Genomic DNA, 25,514 nt, shown 5'->3' with positions numbered 1-25,514 from the left:
GTAGCAATTTTTTTATTTGGCTGCTCTCAATTTAAAAGAAAAAGAGAAACAGGAAAAGTGTCTGTGGGTATTGTTTTGTTTTGGGTTCCAAGCTAACAATTCTTATATATTTGAAGAATTTCTCAATATAAATACATAGTCCAAATAAAGAGTAAATTTTACAAATGGTCATATAATTATGACCTTTTTTTTCATCAAAGTCATATAACTTGGTTTTCTCACACAAAAATCATATAACTATGACTTTTTTTCATCAAAGTCATATAATTTTATTTTCTCACATAAAAATTATATAACTATGACTGTTTTTCACCAAAGTCATATAATTTTGTTTTCTCACACAAAAATCATAAAACTTTACTAACTCATACAAAAATCATAATGGTCGAAAAATAAAATTTCCGGTAGTATTTTCTTATTTTAATTTTTTTTTATTTTCAGTCTAATAAATAATTACCCAATTAAAATAGAAGAAATATGAGCATATTTTTAGCCGCTCCTAAAAATATATATATATATATATATATATATATATATATATATATATATATATATATATATATATATATATATATATATATGTGTGTGTGTGTGTGTGTGTGTGTGTGTGTGTGTGTGTGTGTGTGTGTGTGTGTGTGTGTATACATATAACATACACATTCTGTATATATATTTTGGCTAGCAAATGCAATTATTTTAACTCATATACGTAAGTTAAAATAATACTAAAAGTGAATTCTTCCCCCATAAAAAATTTAGTTCGGAATGCATGAGATTTTGACAAAAAAAGAGAAAGAAATAAAAGGTATAATTAGAGAGCACTTGAAATAAATATGCTATCAATTTGAATAAACATCTTGAAAAGAAAAATAAAAGATAGAAGTATCATGTTTTGAAGAATTTAATATTCACTTTTAGTATTATTTTAATTTTTATATATATATGAGTATTAAGTCGCGCATGGGGAGGTGTCGCAGTGCATGCTATTTGCAGATGATATTGCATTGATTGACGAGATGCGAGTCGGGGTGAACGCGCATTTAGAGGTATGGAGGCAGACCCTGGAATCTAAAAGTTTCAAGTTGAGCAGGACCAAAACAGAATACTTGGAGTGTATGTTCAATGGAGAGACTCAATGAGAGAAAGGGGAGGCGAGGCTCGACTCGCAGGTCATCCCTAGGAGAGGGAGTTTTAAGTACCTTGGGTCTATTATTCAGGGGGATAGGAAGATTGATGAAGATGTCACCCATCGTATTGGGACGGTATGGATGAAATTGAGATTCGCTTTGGGTGTTTTGTGTGACAAGAAGGTGCCACCGAAGCTTAAGGGTAAGTTCTACAGAGTGGTGGTCAGACCAACGATATTGTATGGGGCTGAGTGTTGCGGGCACACCAGGTTAGATAGGATCAGAAATGAGGTTATTCGCGACAAGGTGGGTGTGGCCCCTATTGAGGACAAGATGCGGGAAGCGCGACTTAGGTGGTTTGGTCATGTGAGGAGGGGGAGCACAAACGCCCAGACAAGGAGGTGTGGGGGGGGGTGACATTGGATAGCCTACGGAGAGGTAGATGTAGGCCAAAGAAGAGGTGGGGAAAGGTGATTAGGCAAGACATGACGCAACTTCAGCTGACTGAGGATACGACCCTTGATAGGAAGGTATGTATGTCGAGGATTGGGGTAGTAGAGTAGGTAGTCTAGAGTGTTCATAACAGTAGTATTGACACGCAGTCTCGCTTTCTGTTGGTAGTAGGTTTTTACGACTAACCGTTATTTTCTTTCATTGTTGATCACCTTACTGTCTTGTTGTTTTTATTCTGCTTACTGTCCCTTCTTGTCTATATTTTCATTAATGTAGTGCTTATACTTTTCTGAGCCGAGGGTCTATCGAAAACAGCCTCTCTATCCTCACAAGGTAGGGGTAAGGTCTGCGTACATGCTATCCTTCCCATACCCCACAATGTGGGATAATACTTAGTATATTATTGTTGTTGTTGTTTGAGTATTGGGTCGGGTGGGCTAGGTCAGGTTGAGTCATTCCTATTTTAATTATATTATTATTTATTATACTGAAAATAAAAAATAAAAAACCACAAAATAAACAAATATTACTTAAAAATTATAATTTGTGATCGCTATGATTTTTGTGTAAGTTAGTAAAAGTTTTATGATCTTTGTATGAGAAAACATGGTTATGTGACTTTGATGAAAAAAAATTATAATTATATAATTTTTGTGTGAGAAAACAAAGTTATATGGATTTGGTGAAAAAAATTATAGTTATATGACCATTTATGAAATTTACCCTCCAAACAAGATACTATACTGATTCGTGAAAACCCATACCTGATAGTCTGATACTATAGATTTGCCCCTAATAATGAGTTAAAAGACGAAATTTATATACTATTATAAAAAACTACTTTTAACCGAGACAGACAATAACAACAACCAGTATAATCTCATTAGTGGGTTTTGGGGAGGGTAGGTGTACGCAGACCTTATCCCTACCCTGGGATTGAGAGGTTATTTCCGATAGAAACTCGGCTCCCTCCCTCCAAGAACTCCTCATCTTGCTCTTGGGATGACTCGAACTCACAAGTTATTGATTGAAAGTGGAGGGTGCTTACCACTAGAGCAACCCACTGCTCATGTGCTTTAACCACGACAGACAACTGTCAAAATGACAATTGCAATTGGATGCGGAGATTTTGATTCAGGAATATTAAAAAAGACAAAACTACGTTCCACAGGTTCTTCTATTATCTCCTCATAATCTCCACTTCAAACTAATGAGTATATGTATCAGCTTTTAGAAATCCCTTTCTTTGGCACTGATATTTCATTTCTTAGCCGAAAACATATGTAGCCATGAAAGATGAATTAACTCGAACCAAATCGAAAACATTTAGATTTTTTATATTTTGAACCTTAAGCTCTATTGAAGAATATCTCATTGCTGAAAAACGAAAGAACTAAGATCTTAGATCAAAATACTATGCATGACTAATATAAATTGCGTTAAATCATCATCTAATAAAGAATATCAGCCATCTCCATTAACCACACATAGAATGATTCAAACATAAAGCTTAAGAAAATGAATAATTCAAAAAATTAAAGAAGCTATTCAACCAACCTCCATATATAAACTCCAAAACATAAAGCTGTGTCAGTATTTTGAATAAAAATTTTACTCTCCAAATCTTCAAGATTCTCATACTTGACTTATCTTCTATGTTTTGCTTCTATCTTGAAATATACTCTTTGACCAAAGTCAACAAGGGAGTGCACAAGAACTAAGAAGTAGCCTTTTGATTTGTTAAGTCAACCACTGAAAAATGGTACAACAACAACGATCCAGTATAATTCTATTAGTGGGTTCTGGGAAGGGTAGTGTGTACGCAGACCTTACCCTTATCCTGGGGTAGAGAGACTGTTTTCAATAGACCCTCGACATCCTTCCCTCCAAGAACTCCCCACCTTACTCTTGGGGTGACTCGAACTCACAAGCTCTTGATTGGAAGTGAAGGGTGCTTACCATCAGAGCAACCCACTAAAAAATGATAAGTACGCAAAAAATTGATACTTATCTATTATTTGAATAAATTATCATGCCTCAAATAATTTATACCTAATATGCTCTGTCTTTTAGCAACCACACACTGATAATCATTTTATAGTGGTTCAATCATAACCTTACATTTTAAGTTAGCCACTATAAATTATCTCTACTACCCCCGCCCCATCTTTGCAAAAAGAAAATTGTAGTACGTCCACAGGTTTTGAGAGTTTGGCTGCTAAAAGAAAAAAATGTTGTGTTTGATTATTGGAGACAATAAATTAAGCTCTCCTACGATAGCGTTGTTTGGTTTAGAGGAAAGTTGTATAGAATTGTAATGTAAAGATTAATAATATAAAAATGAGTAATGCAAGGTATAATGCAGAAATCTTTCTTGTCAAATTGTTAGTTTGCTCTATTACAAAATAGTATACAATAGATAATTTAACATATTTGTTTACTTTTTAAACAAAACTTTTTTTCTTACTATTATGAAGGTTAAAATTTATCATTTTAATTTATGTATTATTAATACTTTTATTTTTATTCCACATTCTATCTCACTTAAAGTAATAAAATATAAACATAACTTACACACATATTATTTATGACGAGAACAAAAAGGAAAAACCAAACATTGCATTAATTAATTTTATTTTTTATGTAGAGATTAAAGCTCCTCAAATCCCAAGCTAACAAGGTGTATTAAGTATTAACTAAGGCTTATTCTTATGTTATATATCTTCTAAAACACCAACCAAACAACCCATAAGGCTCTACTTGCATTTCACTTTAAATTGGAGACCCTTATTACAATTATAACAAGTATAAATCCGCCCGTTCCATAAAAAGGTATAAATGAAGTGACCTCTCTTGCAATTTTAACAAATCTCTTTTACGCCCTAGGCCCACGATCCCTGCAATTATTTCCCCTAAGATTTCATCCAATTCACTAAAATTTTCTTCACAATTTCGTCTGATTCACCAAATATTCTTCATATTCATAGTGTTATATTACTAATTCATTTTCACTTCATCAAATTTTACGCTCGTTATAATTTTTAGGGTTTTTTCTTCATTGGCGATGAATCCGAGAGGGGGAAGATATCCGCCGCCGGGAATGGGAGGCGGTGGCGGAGGACGTGGCGGCGGAAACATGTACCCTAACCCTAACGCAAACCCTAATTTTCAACAAAGAAACCCTCAGCAGCAGTATGTGCAGAGAAATCCGATGAATCACCAGCAGCAGCACCAGCAGCAGCATTATCAGAACCAACAACAGATAACACAGCAGCAGCAATGGCTCAGAAGGAGCCAACAGTTGGCGGCGTCTGATTCGTCGATCGATGAGGTTGAAAAAACTGTTCAATCTGAAGCACTTGACCAGAGGTAGTTGTTTCTTTCTTTCTTTATTTATTTGTTTTTGTGTGTCCATATGTTCGGATCCACTCAGATTTTTAAGCATCTGTTAGTGAGGCGAATAGTACTGCTGGTACTCAGAGGCAGATTCAAGATTTAAGCTTGACAAGTGCAATTTTTTTTAATTCTTAGGACAGAACACATCGTACTTTTGAAAATATGAGTTCCGAATTTAATATTTGTTGAAATATTATTAGTGGCTTTTCAAACACACATATTATGTGTAGAAATTATGGGGTTCATTCTTTTTCACCCACACCTCTCTCGTACTCATTACCCTTATGTGAAAAGGGTGTGAAGTTGGTAAAAAATATTTAATACTTCCTCCGTCCCAGTTTATGTTATGTAATGGTATTTGACCGATAAAGAGTTTAAGAAATAAAGTAAGACTTTTGAAACTGTGGTCTGAAATAAACCATAAACATTTGTGTGCCTACAAATCATCTTATTAAGATAAAATGAGGATTTTAAAGTTAGATGATTTGTAAATATAAAAATATATCATTCCTTGGAACAAAGTAAAAAGGAGATAATATCAAATAAATAGTACTATAGTTATCTTTTTTTTGTGACAATGTTTGGCTGGACACGAAGTTTAAAGGAAGAATGACTTCTGAAATTTGTGATCTCAAAAAAGTTGTAGATATTTTTGTGGCTATAAATAATCTCATTAAAGTTATAATGAGAAGTTTAAAGTAAGTTATTTTCTAATATAGAAATATGTTATTTTCTTGGGGTATACTAAAAAGGAAAGAGAGTCACATGAATATTTATTACTCCCCTCTGTCTCCCCTTTTTGACACACTTTCACATAAAATGGGACGGAAGGAGTAATATTTTGAGCGATATGTATAAAGTTTGGACCACACCTAGTTCCCCTACTTGGGTCCTCTACCCTGCATATGGAGAATGTTTGTTCGACGAGTTTAAGTTTAGGCTGAATTTGACTTCTGTTTGAAACATATGGATGACATTGTCAAGTTTCGGTTGGTTAGTTTGTGGTAGGATTGGAATCTTTCTACTAAATTAAGATAGGGTAGTTGTTCATACAAAAATAGTATACAAATTAGAATTTTTAAATTGGAGATAATTGTGGGAATTTAGTTGAATTAATGATTTAGTGGGTGTCATCATTGAAAATTTGTACTTAATCCTCTTTGTTTAAATTAGTTTTGAGCTTTTACTAGGGTGCATTACAGGAAAGTTGTAATTGCAGGTAGAAATATTTCAGTGTACTGATAGCCTGGTAAGTAGAAACAGGTAAAACCTATCTGTGCTTTCCAGGATCGTATCACCGATTATCCAGAAATCAATAACTCATGGTCGCAACATGTCCTAGAGCATCTAAATAGTCCTCTCTACTTGCCCATATGTCTGAGGATGAAAACCCATGATGAGATATCTTGAGTACCCAGACCCTCCTAAACGGACTGCAGAAAGTGTGCTATGTGAAATGATAGAAACTGGAGTACTCTCTTGTTTCCCTTCCTGTTGAGGGAGATGCCCACCATCTGCTCTCCCTGTTGGGGAGTTAAATCGCTCTATATAGAACAATATACATGGATACTGACATAGTATTAGTGTGTATCGCTTGAAAGCTTGTGGTTGGGAATTGTGATCAATTTTAAATTTCGATAAAGGGGGTTAATGATAGGAAGGTGTGGAGGTCGAGCATTAGGGTTGTAGGTAAGGGGGTAGTCGAGCGTTTCCCTCGTTGCGCTGGCTAGTCTGATAGTGTTTTGTCTAGAACTGCTAGCGGTTTTTATTGTGTTTCACATTTTTTCTGTCTTTCATATTTTGGCCTTTCCATTTATTTGCTGTATTTTACGATGCTGATACTACTTTTCTGGTTTCTGTTGTTGTTACGGATCTATTATCTCTGAGCCGAGGGTTTCCCGGAAACAACCTCTCTATCCCTTCGGGGTAGGGGTAAGGTCTGCGTACACTCTACCCTCCCAGACTCCACTCGTGGGATTCTACTGGGTTGTTGTTGTTGTTGTTGTTGTGGGGTTAATGATGGAGGTAAGAGTGTTCTACTTTCAACTTTAGATAAGCTTGGTCCATGAGTACTTCATCGAGCTCATTCTAGAGTGAGTTTAGTGTTTGCTGGCTTTACTTAATTTAGCTAATTCACAAGTCTTAAACTTGTGGTTGGGATCAACTTTGAGCTTCGAGAAAAGGGGGTTAACGATGGAGGTAGAGAGTGTTCTATTTTCAGGTTAGGATAAGCTTGGTCCATGAATACGTACCTTCACCGAGCTCAATCTTGAGTGAGTTTACTGTTTGCTGGCTTTACTTAGATTTTGCTAATTCACAAGTCTTAAATAATTCTGGCATTAAAGACAGCTTAATAGTTGACACTTTAGGATGCAAATGTGATTAGACAGGGCTGTATAAGGTTCACAAGATATTGACATGTGTCATTTTTCATGGACAGAGTGCTTTAGCTAGTCATATGGTTGTTGGAACTGCTTTCTCGTAAATGAAGAATGTTGTTTCTCATAGATTTTACACTGTTTGTTTAAATGCAACAAATTGGGCTCAGCAATACAAGAGCTTGCAATGCTTAGATACCCATGTCACAAAATTAAGGCTACATGTCCTTGCATCTTGTGAACTGTGGGACAATGGAGAAAGAGTTGGTTGTGAATCTCGATATGATTCCTGCAGACAATAGGAATGTTCGGATGGGGGGGGAAATAATCTTGTGAAGTCTGCTCATCTGACACAAGTCACTAATGCCGAGCCATAAGGGCCTTAGGCAAAGGGGTGTCTTCACTTTCGAGGGAACTTAGCTTCTAATGATGTATAATTCTGATTCTTAGTTGGGGATGAAACATCTTTCCTCGAAGTCCAACTGTTTAACACTTGTCTATAATGTTAGGAAGGTTTTTGGGATTATATGTTTCATGTGTCTGGTTTATTTTATCAACTATGCTGATGAACATGGTTTAAACCTTAAAATGGAGAGCTAAATCTTCTCTTTTTCCTCTTCTCTAGTTCACAAGACTGGAAGGCGAGGTTGAACATCCCAGCACCTGATACTCGATACAGGACAGAGGTAACTTGCATTTGTCAACCTATATGCTATTAGTTGAATTTATCTTGATTTATTCTCTTGATGATCACACTGTTAAAGCCATATTCGTTCTTATTCTTCCTAGAAATCATGTTTAAAATTTTTTCTTTTGTGTAACTCAGACTTTATGTTCACTTTGGCTGTTTCATAAATTAAATGTAGTAAAATGAAGTGGTACTTGCTAAAGAATGTGGTTATAGAAACATCTCATAATTTTTTCTTTGGCCTTATCATTTTTTTTTTTTGATGAAATAATTGGCTTCATTGATATCATCAAGAAGATGCAAAATATTACAAGAAGCAGAAGCATAAAAGCTTCAAAAAGCAAAAAAAAGACCACCTCTTAGCTTACTACATGAATGCTAACTTAGATACAAAAAGCTAACAAAGTTCACAAATGTGTCGGGGGAATCTACGGGGGAAACATTTGCCCAGCTAAATAAAAACAAAAGGCATTTAGCTTTTAGGGTGTAGTACTTAGGAGTTGAAAGTCCATCAAAGCATCTTCTATTTCTTTCATTCCATATGCTCTAACAAATACAAGCAGGTATCATTTTCCAGATATTCTTGATGGTTTTATCAACTTTCCAGCTGCCCCAGCTCTGAAATGCCTCCTTCATGTTGTGAGGCATAACCCAGCTAATACCAAAAACAGAGCAAAACATGCTCCAAATATCTGCTGCAACTCTACAATGTAGGAATAGGTGGTTGTTGGTTTCTGCATCCCTTTGACACATGTAGCATCTATTAACTAACTGGAAGTTCCTTTTGACAAGGTTCTCTTGAGTCAAACATGCCTCATAAAGTGCAGTCCAGCTGAAACAGATGACCTTGGGTGGTAATCTGGTTCTCCATATTAATTTCCATGGCCAAAGATCGGTAATTCCATTTCTAGCCATTAGCAGCTTGTACCCTACCTTCACAGAATACCTACCATCACTTGTTCCTCCCCATCTGAACTTATATGTGATGTGCTCATTTAGTGTGACGCCAAGTAGTGCCTCTAGCAGTCGAACATAATCAGAAACCTCCTAGTCCTGTAAATTCCTTCTTAGAGTAACATTCCAAATGGGGCCATCCTTATTTTGAATGATTGTAGAGTCAGGATCACTTGCAATCTGGAACAGGTTAGGATAGTCAGTCCTTAGGGCTGAATTCCCAAACCATTTATCCTTCCAAAATTTGATTTGTTGTCCATTCCCAAATGTAAGGTGGTGGTGATCAGAGAATTCCTCCCAAAATCTGCGTATGCACTTCCACACTCCCACACTCCCACACTCCCACACTCCCACACCATGGGGTGCTCTTGTGAGTTTAGTGTACCAATTGCCTTGAGTTCCGTGCTTAGCATTGACCACCATCTTCCACAAAGGTTGCTCCTCTTGTGTGTACCTCCAAAGCCACTTCATCAGTAGGCATTTGTTGTGAATTGCCAGGTCCTTGATTCTCAATCCTCCTTGGTGTTTTGGGAGGATGACCTTTTTCCACTTCACCAAGTGAAACTTATGCTCAGTGCTATTCCCTTCCCAAAGGAAATTTCGCCTTATCCTGTCCAACTGATTTAACACTTTGCTGGGCATATGATGTAGTGACATGTAGTATGTGGGAATGCTGTCTAGGACACTATTGATTAGTGTGAGTCTACCACCCATTGAAAGGTATTGCATCTGCCAGGAGGCTAATCTTCTCTCAAATTTCTCAATGACCCCGTTCCATATTGTTGAAGAGTTGTGCTTTGCTCCCAATGGTAGGCCCAGGTACGTGGTAGGAAGTGTGCCAATATTACAACCCAGAATTCTTGCTAGCTCCTCCAAATTATGAACTTCATTGACATGATAGATCACACTCTTGAGCATATTGATATTTAAACCTGAAAGTGCTTCAAAAAGAAGAAGAGTTAGATTTAGATGAAGCACCTGATCTTTGTCTGTACCACATAAAATCAGAGTGTCATCAACATATAGCAAATGAGAGATATTGATATTGTTCTGAACTCCCACATCAAATCCTCTTATCCATTGTAGTCGTTTGGCCTTGTCTAACATTCTGCTTAACCCTTCCATAGCAAATATGAATAGGAAGGGAGAGAGGGGATCTCCCTGCCTCAAACCTCTTTGTGGTGAGAAGAAACCAACCGGGCTTCTGTTGACTATGATCGAATACTTGACCGTGGAGATATTAAATTTGATCCACCTGTTGCCAAACCCCATCTGACTGAGTATTGAGATAAGATACACCCAATTTAATTGATCAAAGGCTTTCTTTATGTCCAACTTACATAGAATGCCTGGTCCCCCCCCTCTTTAGTTGCCAGTCCAGGACTGTGGCCTTATCATTTTTTTGGTCATGGATGTTGTCGGAATATATAGCTAAGAAAATATGGATTATTTATAAAATTCGAACCATGTCCCACCGACCCTTTTGGATTTCTCGGTTATCAAATAAAAAAAGAAAGAATATGTAGCTAAGGAATAAGAATATTATGAATTTAAGCCTTCTGTTGTTTGTGTTTGAGCATCCAAAGTGATGTCACTTAAAGCAGTATCCATAACAGTATTTGGGAAATATATATTGGGAGGGATCTTGTAAGTGCAAGCATCTTTTGATTTACTCGCCTGGGTGAGGTTTGTGTTCCAAGACCGGTTTGGGTTGGAGGTGCTGTTGATAACTTAGGTGATGGAGAGTTTGCTCCGGTAGGAGCAGAACTAGCCTTCTATGGTTAAGCTTCTGGAGTGATTGTACTACGGCAATGTTTTCAGTTAGTTTTAGGTTGTATTTTTTTGGATAGTAATAAGGTGTTTTTTTCTGTGGTCGCCCGACAGATGCACCGGTCCATAGGTGTGAAACTATGGTAAATGAAGGTGTTAAAATGGGACGAGGTAGACCTTAAATCACATGTAAAAAAGTTGTTTCAAAAAACCTACAAATCCTTGGAATCAATGCAAACTTAGCTAAGGATAGGGCACAATGGAAGAAAAAGATCTATATAGGTGATACATACTAGCTAAGAATAAGCTTTGAATATTACTATTTTTTTTATATTATTACTCGTGTTATTTATAAAAAAGTTATTTTCACTACTATTATTTTGTTTTGGCATGATGATGATATGAGTTGAACTTATTAAATAAAGAAGTAAGGATACCCCAACTTTGTTTAGGACAAAGGCGTAGTTATTGTTGTTGCAAGGAAAAGGTGTTTGACATCTTCGGAATGTTTTTCACATAGAGGACATCTACTACAAATCTGAAAGCCTCTTTTTTGGGTGGCCACCCACTAACCAAGAGAAACTTGAGACTTTCAGGCATTATCATCCCAGATGCTCTTTGATGGATAGATGCCACTGTGTCGTGAGTATTTAATAGCTTGTAACAAGGTTTCACAGAAAAGAGGCCATTTGACTGTCCTTACCAAATTATAGAATCTGATTTTTGTTTCCTCAAAATGAGTTCTTTGAACTTCCCAATCATTTAAATTCCTTCTGAAGAAAAAGATCTTAGCCTTGTAAAGTGGAAAAATCAGCTACCACGGCATTGTGAAGAGAAGAAATGCTATAGATATCATGAAATTGATCTCTGAGGGTGAGAGACCCAACCAAGCATCTTCCGAAAATATATTTTTCATACCATTTCCAAGTAAAAAATCAGAATTGTCTGAGAATTTGCCTCCATAAGAATGGATATGCTTCCAAACTTACCACGAGGTGCATTTGACTCCAAGAATTACTCAAAGTGTTTTTTTCCAGCCAGTAATCTCTCCATAGGGCGTTCTCCCTATTGAATCTCCAATACCACTTCATGTTCTTAATACCAAGACCCCTTTCTTCCTATTTGATGAGACAGAGGTTTGCCCTGCTTGTTACCTTTCCATAGAAAATCTCTTCTCAGCCTGTCCATACGCTTTAAGATTGACATCGGTTCTTGAAAGAGAGACATGGTGTAGGTAGCAAGAGCATCAAAAAACTGTTGATGAGAGTGACTCTTCCCCCGAAGGGTAAATACTGCCTTTTTCAGTTTGCCAACCTTTTTTTCCCCATCTTCTCGAGAACCCCATTCCACATGTTGATGGATTTGTGCTTTTCCCCCAAAGGAAATCCTAGATAAATCGTGGGAAAGAGAAGCAATGTTACACTGTTTGATGCTAACCAACTGGTGAATGTTTGACAACGGATTTACCGGAAAGAGAGAATCTTTTGAGAAGTTGATGTGAAGTTCGGAGACAACCTCAGTTAGGATCATCCTTAAAATCATCATTGACATGTATACAAAATGTGACATCACTGGATGCAGCCTCTCAAGGTTGTAACCTGCTATCTATAGTTTGATATATGACAGGCACATCTTGAAAATTCAAGTAACAATCTTAGATCTTTGCTTCAGAAAGAAAAAGCTCAAAGCTCATTCGTATGAAGGATGCTTTTGCCATATTCTGACTTTATTTTGGCTCTCTTCTCTATTAAGTCTTTAGTTCATGATAAAAAGTTGAAACATGGTTTGTAAAAATGTTCAAATTTAGCACCCAAGAGTGTAGCCGAGTGATCAATGAAGTGCATGCAAACCTTGGGGACTAGGATTCAAATTCCAATAAAGACAAACAACACTAGGTGATTTTGTTCCATTTGTATAAGTTCGTGGACAGAGTTACCCAGTACTTGTGCTGGTGGGAGGTAGCAAACTAGCAAGTATCCAGTGGAATGTTGAGGTTTGTGCAATTTTGCTCGACCACCACCTCTATCCAAAAAATGGTCAAGTTTAGGTGAAGTTAGTGATAACGCCAAAAACACTAGGTGATCTCTTTCCATCTGCTTAAGTCTTTGTGCACAAAGTTACCCAGTATTTCTGTTGGTGGGAGGTGGCAAACTAGCAGTCATCCAGTGGAAGGTTGAGGTGTGTGCAATTTCGCTCGACCACCACCGCTATGCAAAACAAATGGTCAAGTTTAGGTGAAGTCAATGATAGAGAATAATTCCCCTTTCTTAGTGTTGTAAAAGGGCTGCTTAAGGCACATCTGAGCCTTGAATCTCAGTATAAAATAGGCTAGATGCTTTGCCTCGTCTAACTGGCAGTTTAGTGCATTGTTGTGCACATCTCAACGCCCATGGCTCTGTCTTAAAGAGGACAACTCTAGATAATAAATAGAAAAATTGATATACTAAGTTGAGAAACTTAATTGATAATTTGTTGGTGATTCGAAATAGGAAATTGTAAATTTTGTAAAAGAAAACTAGTCACTCATCTGATTTTGAATCTTGCATCTAATTCAGAAATTTGAGGTGACATTTAAACTTAATTGACATAATCTTTACTTTATGTATTCCGATTGGTTGCAGTTTCTCAATTCTTTGGTGCATATAAATGTTTGTATTTATGTTTATTTTTTCTTGCATTACATACACACATTTAATATTTTCTCTTGCCTTAGCTTTTACCCAGGCTTTGGGCTTAAAGTTTGAGCTGACACTTAGCTCTTTCCTGTGCTTTCCACCTTTGATAACATTGCCTTATCTAACCATTTAAACTTTTAAATGAGACAGTTCGCACCATTCAACATGGTAGTTGATCAGTCATGTGGTTGAGTCTCACTGTGCTGCATAAACAAAATGTTTCTACATCTTTTGTCCAGGAAAAAGATTCATGCTGCTCATAAGGGCTGGGCGTGTCGCAGATCTGAAATGATAAATAAAGGGGCCCCATCTCAAGCAGTTTAAGCAGTTGACACAGATCAATATATACCCAAATACCCTCTTAAACTTCTAACAAAGCTAAAGCTGCTGTCATTCTTTTAGTATATAGTGTATTCTTCAGTTTACTTATGAGGTTTTCCCTTAGTCATGTCGTACCTTCTTATTTTCCTGTATGGTGTCTATGAACTATACCATCTTCATCTTTCATCTCTGTAATTGTGTTCCTGAAAACTTGTTAAGTGCCCTTGTGCAAAGAGGCTTGGCATTGATTAAGAGTGCAAGTGGCCAGTTTTAGTGGAATAGCAATAACAAGTTGCTTCTGTAGAGTTGTGGGAAGTCAGGAATTTCTGTTCCAGGAGTCCTGCAATTTTTGCTCTTTCTTGTGGCGTGTCATATTTTGCATGCAAGGGCTATTTATGTGATATTTAGCAGTTTATATGTTGGGGATATTATGATTCTACACTATTAATTTTCTATATTCTTTTAATACTAGGTTAATGTAACATCAGTAACCCTCAGGGGTTGGCCTGGTGGTAATTGACTTGAGCCTTGGGGTTTGCTCCCTTTCAAGGTCTCAAGTTCGAAACCCACTGGGTGCAAACAATTTCTGAGGGCCATCGGACTGGGTAAAACCTGAATTAACCGTGGTGCACTTGCGGGAAACTCCTTGCCGAGGGCCTGTGCACCCCCGGGATTAGTCGGGGCTCAAAGAGACTCGGACACCCGGTGCAAAATCAAAAAAAAAAACATATCAAGAAGAGATATTTTGGTTTCTGCATATCTTGATTTGTTATCCTCATGTTCATTAAGTTGGTTTGTTTATCATTGCATTTTTTGGTTTCATTTTATGGTGGTGATTGTAAACTATTTTATAGGAAGACATTTCTCATTGTTCTGCATTTGCACCTATGTTTCTTTGTCTCCTTTGGACTTACCTTAGTTGCTGTGCTAACCATTTATTTTTCTGGTAGGATGTGACAGCGACCAAGGGAAATGAATTTGAAGACTATTTTCTTAAGCGTGAATTGCTTATGGGAATTTATGAGAAGGGTTTTGAGAGACCATCTCCTATCCAGGAAGAAAGTATCCCAATCGCTCTTACTGGGAGTGATATTTTGGCTAGGGCCAAAAATGGAACTGGGAAAACTGCTGCTTTCTGCATTCCGGCATTGGAAAAAATTGATCAGGACGTCAACGCCATTCAAGGTTCTTACAAGCATTTCATAGTTATTTTGTGAACCCTTTATTGGTTCGAATACATGGCATATCATTTAGTAATTGAGTTCAGCCAGCTTGGCTCTTTTAGGCCCCTATAAAACATTCCTGTTTCTTAGTGGAATTGCAACATAGCAGTATGGAAACATTATGTGTGCATCTATATGACACAAACAAACTTCTTTTGCAGAGTAATTTTCTGAATTTAATTTCAATGTAAGTGCATTAGTGTGCACTTATTCTGTGAAGGGGAACATGTAAAGCTTGTAATAAAAGGAACTTGTGGAAGTTTTGCTCTTTTTATATGATTTATTTTTAACATAAATGCAAACTCTTACTCAATCATGAAAATACTTTTACATTATGAAGAGCTTGAGTTAAACCTAGTTAAGCTCGAGTCTGTGTTGATGTCAGCATCTCAAGCTCGGGCTGGTTTGTTTAATAATGTAGCTGAAGTTCATACCTTGACTTGGCATAATTTTAGAGTTCTAGATAAAATATAAATGGCAATTCCTTCTCAGTTGGTTGCACGTTGAATGGGCTCATGAAAGTTGTTATTTATACTGGTGCATTTTGATGGCGCGTATTGAAAGATATGAACTATGGCCTGGGGGGGAGCATATCATGTCCTATATTGCAGGCTAATAGGTAAAACAATGGAGTAAACTTTGTGGCAATCTAAAGGTTTTGAAAGAGAGTGTTCTCTCAGTCTTGCATGTGCTGATAGTTTTATAACTAATTCTCCTTTTGCAGCAACCCTCTTGTCATATACAGTTCAGTTAAACATACACCTGCTGTTATGACTTGCTTGTATTTTGGTTAAGAAGTTTTATTGATGAGGTTTACTGGTCCTAAAGATTGATATAGCCTCCTTTGCAACAAAAAAGAAATGGTTGTTTTTTTATTGTTCTTCATAGAAATGAAGTTTGTATCACTCAGTTTTAGCTTGTGTTTTTACCTTTGTCTGGTGTCTCTGATGCAGTTGTTATCCTTGTTCCCACACGAGAATTGGCTCTTCAAACATCTCAAATTTGTAAAGAACTTGGGAAGCACTTAAACATTGAAGTCATGGTTACCACTGGGGGTACCAGCTTGAAGGATGATATAATGCGACTCTATCAACCAGTTCATTTACTAGTGGGAACTCCTGGAAGAATACTTGACCTTGCGAGAAAGGGAATATGTGTTTTGAAAGATTGCTCCATGCTTATCATGGATGAGGTAATTCTTCTTCCCTTTTCCCCACTTTATATTTGGTGGAACTAAATCTTTATCAATTGTCTTCTTGAGAGAATACAGAGAAGACTGAAAGGATGATAACTTGCTATTAATTGTTCGACTGCATGCTTATAACAAAAAATTGTTTGAGTGCCTTAGTATAAAGTACTATTTCACATAAGGTCAACATAAGGTCTCTGGCGGCATGTAAGGTTTCCTTTTCTAACTAATGTGGGAAAATATGCTAGCATAAGCTAGTTCGGTCATGACTTTATTTGAAAAAAAAGCTGGTTTGGTTATTCTATTCACTTAGAACCTACAATGTTATTACTTTCTCAGAATGATTTCTCCCTAAGGACTGATTCCCACATATGGCATCTTTCTGTTTCGACTGAAAACAACACTCAACATGACTAGTTATTCTATCTTTGTGTGTACTTATGTTCTTCAGGCTGATAAGCTTCTTTCTCCGGAGTTCCAACCTTCCATTGTGCAGCTGATTCGTTTCTTGCCAGCAAATCGTCAAATTTTAATGTTCTCTGCTACATTCCCTGTCACAGTCAAGGACTTCAAAGATAGATTTCTGCAGAAGCCATATGTTATCAACCTTATGGACGAACTTACTCTCAAGGGTATAACACAATTTTATGCTTTTGTAGAAGAAAGGCAGAAGCTTCACTGCCTCAACACTTTATTCTCAAAGGTCAGTATATAACATAACTTTGCTTGGATATTTTGAAATCTGCTGCAATTCACACATTTTAAAACTTTTTGCAGCTTCAAATCAACCAATCAATTATCTTCTGTAACTCTGTAAACCGTGTGGAACTTCTCGCCAAGAAGATCACAGAGCTAGGCTATTCATGCTTCTACATCCATGCAAAGATGCTTCAAGATCACAGGAACAGAGTGTTTCACGACTTCCGCAATGGTGCCTGCAGGAACCTTGTTTGTACTGGTACGATAAATGGCATCTGCTTGAAACTACTAGTACTCATACTTGCTATCATTTTTTGTTGTTAATGCTGGTTTTCAAGGGGCAGCTTGTCATCAATGTTGGTGGTTGGATTTACCCTTTGTTAGTTATGGTCTAAGTTGCGCAAACTCTTCATTTTTGATGCCGAACCCGTCTTGACACGGGACGGGTGCGGGATACGTTTGGGATTCGGTCAACCAACGTCGGATACTTTGACCGGAGTCCATGGACAAATTTGGGAGAAAATTTGAGATTTTGATTTCGCAAAATAAAAGATAAAACAGATTTTAAAACACTTGGGGTCTTGGGGAAGATGACCAAAAAGACGTGAACAAAGCAGAGAACTGCAGTTCCTAAAGGACTCTAATTGTAACTTAATAAAATGATCCCTTTATTTTCCACTATATGCTACTTGTGACACGTAATTGAATGGCACCTAATTATGCTATTTATAAATGTTTCTTTCTCATAGAAAAGAGGGATACTTTCTGAATGAAATATTAGAATTTATAGCTGTATTTATAATTTTGAATTTTCTTAGCCAAATCCTAGCACCCGTATCCATACCTGGATCCGCATCCCCGGATCTTAAAATTTAGATTTTGCTGAATCCGACTCTCGGATCCGTACCCGTGTTAGATACTCGCACCCGAGTCCGAGCAACTTAGGTTATGGTGTGTTTGCACTTTCTTTTTTATGGGTGCCTCCCTGATTCCTGAAACTAGTCCAGGTGAGTTAACTGAGAATGTTTGTGTAGTTTCCCTTTTATCTTGGTTGTTGCGTCAATCTCTTTCTTATACTTGGTATTTTTCAACTCTCTGTCATTTCTTGTCTATTGCTTGATGGTCTTGTCCTTGTGCCTGTTGATAGATGATGATTCTGACTTGATATTGAATTGTTCACACCCGATTTTCTTTGAGTCCTCTTTTTTCCAAGTTGATAACTAAGTGCACTTCTTTGTAATTATATTGTGTAATGTTTAATGTATCTTTTTGATCGATTTAGTAACCTTTTCTTTCATGTTGAGTGCAGATCTGTTTACTAGAGGGATTGATATTCAAGCAGTCAATGTTGTTATAAATTTTGATTTCCCCAAGAATTCAGAGACGTATTTACACAGGGTATAGATGACAAATCTTTGCTGAGTGAATCATTTTTCTCTCTCTCTTTATGTGCTATTTTCTTATTACATATATTGTTGCAGGTTGGGCGCTCAGGGAGATTTGGGCATCTTGGTTTAGCTGTGAACCTGATTACATTTGAGGATCGCTTCAATCTGTATGCCTTCTTTTGCAATAGAAGGTCATTTAGTTAACATACTTGGTAATGAACTAATGATACTGTGATTGTCTCTGACAGGTATCGAATTGAACAAGAGCTAGGAACAGAGATCAAGCAAATTCCGCCGCACATAGATCAGGCTATATATTGCCAGTGATCAGTTGGCTGCATGGTTGATGGTGTACCAATGGTGAGTCTTTTGTACAGGTATGCTTCACGTATGCAATTTGTTATTGTCCTGAGCTACATGAGCTGATGCATTTTCTGTCTGTGTCAATTGCCGATCATCGTTTGACTTTATTTTTACTTGCATTTAATCTGGTTCGTGGAGGTAGCAGGTACTCGATGTAATAATCGAGGTGTGTGCAGGCTGGCCTGGACACTAAAAGTTATTACCTGTTTATCATTAAAAATGTGTTAAAAGCATTTGACTAGGTTTGCTTGATACATGACTAATTTATTTGAATCAGAAGTCAATGTGCAGTTGACTAGATTTGTATAAACTATACAGTTTTGTATGGATTTAATCTATGCAATATGCAGTTGCTTTAAGTCGATGCTTAAAAAGAAATGATCAACGAATGACCATTTTCAATTTGATGAATTGTTGGTTCAAAACTGGACTAGTTCAACCTCGGAGAATGTGAACTGAATTTAAATTGGTTTTGCAGTGGTTCTATTTTAGGGCAAAAGAGGACCAGAATCTTCTGGAATCTACTATTTTTTTAAATAATTATCTACTTAAACTAAAATGGAGTATAATCTCTTTTAGCTCTCAATTTTATGTACAAGTTTAGGCAGAACTTGAACGTCCTTTGAGTAGTTGACAATTTCCTCATTTTGATGTCATTCAATCAAGTTATTATGATATTCTCATGCTGGTGGTCAAACCTTTTCTTAATTATCTTTTTGGGGCTTTCTCCAGTTTCATTTTGCCTCCCATAAAATGAAGTTTAAATGTGGTTGGGAGTAGTGACTTGTGAGGTAATTCAAGTGTTACACCAAACGTCAAAATGATGTAAGATGCTTAGCCAGGAAAATATCCATTACAGAGTTTGGTATGGATAAATAGTTGCAAGGCTTATTTGTTTAAAAAGTAGTTGTGGCCCTTGGTTTAATATGCTGAAAACAAAAAGGAAGTCTACAAAGGCTTTCTTCCAGCATGCCCCATTTACATGTCATTGTGATGTAATAGAGGATTTATGGGGTAGATATATCGGGCACACCAAGGAGTCTAGGAGGTAAATGAAGTCTACTCATTAAAATAGTTCAGAAAACCCAGGGACTATACCTTTCTCAAAAAAACCCAGGGATTATACATGGTTCACTTTGTTTGTTCAGTGATTGTTTTTTGGATAAGTAATTATTTTAAAGTACCCAGGAGGAATAAAATATGTACAAGAAGGAGATATTCAACTCTATTCTGCTCTCAAGGAGTCAATTAAATCCAAAAGATTCCCTAATTCATTCACACCCCTGTTAAAAAATACAAGTACTGAAGACCTCTATCTTTTACAAAAGCAATATGTTCTTCCTTTCCACCAAAACACCTATGATATCTCGCTAACCAAATAGTCCAGATTATTATTATTACTATTAATGTTATTATCCATTCTCTGCCCCCCCCAACTGGTGAGAGCTTTTGTGAGGACCTTCACACAAAAAACACCTATTACACAACACTTACCCTTTTATTTGCAAGTTGTCTTGAGTTAAACATGCGCCATGAGTCGCAATCCATCCAAAACATGCAACTTTTGTGAGGACCCTCACTTTCCAAATCATAGTAATGCGTATTTCCTCATAAATAAGATTTTCATTCTAACAAGGCTCTCTATTGAAAAGGTTGAAAAAATTACCACCTTTCACTGCTAGTAAGGTGTATTTTTTTGGATGGCTGTCAATCTAGGTTTTTATGTAAGGTGAGTGTTCTCTATAATTCTAGTGTTGCATATTGTTCAGATGTTTCTGTTGCATTTTTTTCATTTTATAATTCTAGTGCATTTCTTTGTGGTGTATCCATTGCTAACTGGGTTGGTGTTTTGTTGTGCATGTTGGGGTGGTTTTCTGGTGCTTTTTAAAGGTGATTTCGGGTGGGTTTTTTGTATTATAACTAGAAAGCAAAACATGTTTGATTTTGTGCGTAACTTCTGAATGTGTTTTGCTTATGAATGATTTAAAAATGGAGTAACATTGCCTTTATATTTTTTTGGACTGACTAGTCTTGTGATATGCGCGTTGCACGTGTATACTATCTCAAGTGGTAAAAGACTTTTTTAAAAACATATAAATATTATATTGAAATATTGTGCTTGAGTTACAAAATAATAGTACATGTTACTAAAACTAATAAATATTGATCCTATATACATCACTCAATAAAAGAATAAACTGCCACAAGAGCAGTTCTCAATCACTAATCATTACCTTCAACTAAAAAATGTTCCATATTTTAATTTTATTTTATACTAAATAGATATAAAGTAGTGCTTGAGACGTATCCTATTAATCATTACAAATTTATACAAAAAAATATCTTTCTCTTTTATCTTTGTAATTCTAAAATTCATTAGGTAATGAAATATCTCTCATCTTTAAAATTTGTAATTTCGATTCATTAGGTAATGAAATATCTCTCATCTTTATAATTTCGATTCATTAGGTGATGGAAGTATCTTTAGATACATTTTGTTTATCTTACTTCAATAAATAGTTTTGATTAAATATAATTGTAATTATTGATTTTTCACTATATGTAAAGCATTGTTATATAATCTATCAATATCCTTTTATCAGTTTAGTCTGTATAGCAAATTTAGGAAGAAAATTTAATAATTGAGCGTTTGTTTTGACGGGACGTTTTCTCAGGTTAAAACATGCTTAAAATAAACATGACATTTAGAATTCGAAAATTCCATGATCAATACAAATAAAAAATAAAAGGAAAAAAACACACAGAATTAAAAAGAAAAAAGAAAAAAATACACATACTATCTTCACTCAAGTGCTTCAAAGAATCTGGAGAACATATAGACGTTAATGAATTAATAGACCATAACAAATAGAGAATCAACCGGCAAATAAATTCTATAATCAACTTCACATATCAATATTTTGAAGACACACTGATTCTATATGAAAAATACACAAGAGTTTAATATAGACAAAAAATCAATGTTATACTTAATAGCAAAGGAAAACTAAAGACACAAAAAAAAGGCCGAACTTACGAATCTGATCAAGAACCAAATGATCAGTACTGATGATTTGGTTGAAGGAAACCAACTCTAACTTGCGATAAGAGTACATGTAATAGTTTTGTATGTTAGACTTTGATGTGGACTCAACAATAGATCTATCAATTTCCAATCACATTACAAGGCGGTGCAGAATATTCCGTAACTTTTGTCAAGTTGATACTACTTGATAGAAGTTATTTTTGTACTAAATTGTTCTCAAAGGCAATATGTAGAATTTTATTTTTGGCTAAGGATTTATTGTGCCAAACGGAGAAAAAAAGACTTCAAAACGTCTAAACCTAAAAGAATACTAATTATTAGAAAACTAATTAAATATTTAATCTTAAATATTAGGAAAATAATTAAATGCCTACTAATTATTAGAGAAATAAGTAAATGACTATTTTGTCTAGTGTGAAATCTATTTTTAATGGGTAAAAAAGGCGAATGACATTTCGCTAAGGGCCTTCATGCTTTTAATATAGTATAGATATTTACATGTTTGATATTCTTTAATAGCATTTGGATTCCATATTTTATTATTTGAGAAGAAAAGAAAAGTATGATCTTGGTATTCATGTGAAGTTCACTATTAAGGATTCTTTATTTGATCTCAAGATTAAAGCTCTTTATAAGAAATTTCTTGGAAATAGTAGAGACAATATTGTATTGAAACTTGATCATAAAATCGTCTAGTATATTTTTGGAGATTTTATGTTTTGAAACAGTCCTTTCACACCGTCAATCACATATTGTTCCCAATAAATATGTTTGAACAGTGGCATCAGATACCGACAAGATTATATTTCAAAAATAAATGCTTATATGTGTATGATTCGAAGTATGGTGCAATTCATAAATCAAAGTTCGTACAATGGTTGTTGTCTATTCTGTTATTATCGCGCACACCTTGTGTGCTCTTGATTTTTTTGGTTAAAAAAGGAATGACATCGAATTGGATAAGGTCTGTATAAAGAAAGGGGTGGATCCATTCAATGTCCGTGAAGATACTTGCATTTTCCATATGTGGAATAACGTATTCAACCGTAACGACATTGAACGAATCCACCAATGTCTTACCTTTCTATGGACCTTTATCCAATTTGATGTTTTTTCTTTTGCCAAAAAAGTCAAGAGCAAGAGGTGAGTCATAATAACAGAATATGCATCAACCACTTTTTGAACTTTTGTTTTATGAGTTGTACCATGCATGAAATCATACACATATAGGTATCTATCTTTGAAAATAATCTTGCCAATATTGTCATGGTTGAGAAACATTTATTGGGAATAATATGTGGTCGACGCTGTGCCACAGACTGTTAGAAAGCATAGGATATCCAAGAATACATCGGGCGATATCATGATCAGGCTTCAAAACACAAGACTGTCTCTATCACCTCCAAGGAATTTCATGTAAAAAGCTTTAATTTTTACATGAAATCATTGTAGTAAACTTTATTGGAACATCAAGATCATACTTCTTTTCCCCATTAAAAGTATGGCATCCAAATTGCTGTGAAAGAATACCAAACGTGTAAATAACCTTCTCAAAAAAATAATAATACCAAACACGTAAATATCATTACAAATAAATAATAAGGCAATGTAAGTGTAGACTCCATTTTGGACACCATTCATAAACAAAAGACTCAAAATTTATGCACAAAATCAAACTTGTTTTGCTTTATTATAACCTTAAAACCATAAAGACCACCCCACATGCACCAATAGGGGTGTTCATGAATAATTGAAATCCGACTTTAAAAACCGTTATGTATTTGGTTTTGTTTTGGACAAGAAAAAATCGAACCAGACCAATGTAAATATATTTATTCTTATAAATAATTTAAAAGTTTATATGATTTTTTCTTTATAAATTAGTCTAGACATATTCGTGATATGTCGGATTTCATTAACAGAGCTATTATAGAGGATCCATTTTGTTTTTTTAAATGTTTGATTCTAATGTATATGGTCACTTAATTAGCAAGTGTCTTTTAAATACTTCAATCTCTTTGTTCTTTCATTTTCACAAGCTTATATATATTTATTAAGCTCATATATATATATACTCCCTCCGTTTCAATTTATGTGAACCTATTTTCTTTTTAGTCCGTGCAAAAAAGAATGACCCCTTTCCCTATTTGGAAACAATTTACCTTTATGCAATGATTTATAGCCACACAAAATATATGTGTTTCATTTTACACCACAAATTCAAAAGTCTTCTCACTTTTCTTAAACTCCGTGCCCAGTCAAATGGGTTCACATAAATTGAAACGGAGGGAGTATATTTTTGATTTGGAGATATTTCATCAACAAAGTAAACAAAGCATTTCATTGTTTAGATTTCATGTCGAATTTTGGATTCCTATTGCAGACTTTTAGGAGTCGTTTCTTTATTCTTTCTAATTATTACAATTTGGTTAGGCTTGAAAAACATATATGAATGAAAGTTAGATATTATGAAACAGGGTAATTATGATGTTTTTAGGGAGAAAATGATCATGAATTTCTGTTTCACGAGCCAACAAATATAACCGACAAAAAATTGAAAAACGGAACTGAAAATAATTGGATTTGTTTGTTATGATGAAAATCGAACCAAACCACACCCCTAGTTGTGGTATTATCCTGTTCGAGCGGCCTTGCATAATAAGATCTAACGGAAAAAATACCATTATTATTGCCTGTCCAGTGTCCACACAGTGGCATCTTGTTACTCCTCCATCAATTTCGCTGCTTCCAGTTTTTGTAAAAGATGATTGACCCTGTCAATTTCCCAATATGATTGAATGTTCTGTGTCCTCTTACATTTCTTCTCGAATGTCCAGAAATAGGAAAAGCCTGACATAAAGCGTCATCCAGTGTGCTATACTTTGTTATACTGCTTTATAAAATAAAATAATTTGTTATGCTGACGCCCCCTTTCTTTCCCCAAAATAACTTTAGGATGAGAGGCAAAGAGGTTGAGGTATTTATTGGAGCCATTTTTTTCTTGCAGAAATCTCAAGTTGAAGGTATGCGACTCCTGAGAGGCTGATAGAATGGATAACTTGGCTGTTTCATGGTTGCTGAGCGATGGAGTTCATCTTAGATCTAATGACAAAATTTAAGTGATCCAAAAGAATTTAGCAGTACATACTGACACTGGATAGGTCCGGTCAGAGACTGACTGTTGGTGAGTCCCCTGGTTTATGTAGTTTTTGGCATTTGTCGTTGTTTCCTTTTCGCTGTATGTCCGCCGGATAAAGCTGTAAAAGTAGTTGCTCTATGGTATTTGGATCAATATTCATCTCATCTGACGGCATATATCAATGTGGGGATTGGTGGTGGAAAAGTGATGCCTAAAGATATCTCCCAACATCTTAAGTGATGGAGTAATCATTTCGTGAATTTACAGAGATGAATATTAGAGGTTCAAGCACTGTCTCAGTATTTGTGTAGAAGCATGTGTTCCAAGGGCTCTGTACTCCTTTCAGCTCTTATAGCTTTTATCCTGTTATGTTCGCGTTTGGAATTATCAAGCAGGTTATGTCTGCATGAATGTAGTCAGTTTGGCTGATGTGAAGAGTATGATTTTATTTTATCTATTTCTGGATTTCTATGATTGGTTCTTTTCTCTTTATTTATTCTCCGTTATATTGGTGTCATTCATACTCTTGGCAAATTGTCTCCTATTTGCCTTGAATTTAACGGAGCTTTACCATGGACTTTGGGAGAAAAGACCCAAGTTATTGGGGCTAATTCATTATACTTTAGGTTGGAGCTCTGTTATGGTCAAGGTCAAATAAGAGATGGTTTGCTATTGGTAAGGGTATAAATGGACACAAAGTGTAAC

The 25,514-nt window shown here is 35.7% G+C and overlaps 1 protein-coding gene across 2 annotated transcripts; it reads left to right on the top strand.

Annotated features, from left to right (window-relative positions):
- The first annotated feature begins 4,420 nt into the window (after nt 1-4,420).
- Nucleotides 4,421-25,283, top strand: LOC107762362 (DEAD-box ATP-dependent RNA helicase 8). 2 transcript variants are annotated; one of them, XR_001642769.2, is made up of 10 exons: nt 4,421-4,949; nt 7,980-8,040; nt 14,713-14,947; nt 15,939-16,177; nt 16,626-16,877; nt 16,952-17,132; nt 18,183-18,271; nt 18,355-18,428; nt 18,510-18,638; nt 24,678-25,283. XR_001642769.2 is itself a non-coding variant. In XM_016580718.2 (10 exons), exons 1-9 carry the CDS (start codon nt 4,645-4,647, stop codon nt 18,586-18,588), a joined length of 1,515 nt encoding a protein of 504 aa, XP_016436204.1. In that variant the 5' UTR covers nt 4,421-4,644; the 3' UTR covers nt 18,589-18,621; nt 24,678-25,283. The 2 variants fall into 2 exon arrangements, 1 of the variants encoding a protein (XP_016436204.1); XM_016580718.2 differs by having other exon boundaries at nt 18,510-18,621.
- The last annotated feature ends 231 nt before the right edge of the window (nt 25,284-25,514 follow it).

This window comes from Nicotiana tabacum, chromosome 23 (assembly GCF_000715075.1).
Source record: "Nicotiana tabacum cultivar K326 chromosome 23, ASM71507v2, whole genome shotgun sequence".
Lineage (NCBI taxonomy): Eukaryota > Viridiplantae > Streptophyta > Magnoliopsida > Solanales > Solanaceae > Nicotiana > Nicotiana tabacum.
The sequence above is the reverse complement of the archived record's forward strand: the minus strand, read 5'-3'. Positions and strand labels throughout refer to the sequence as shown.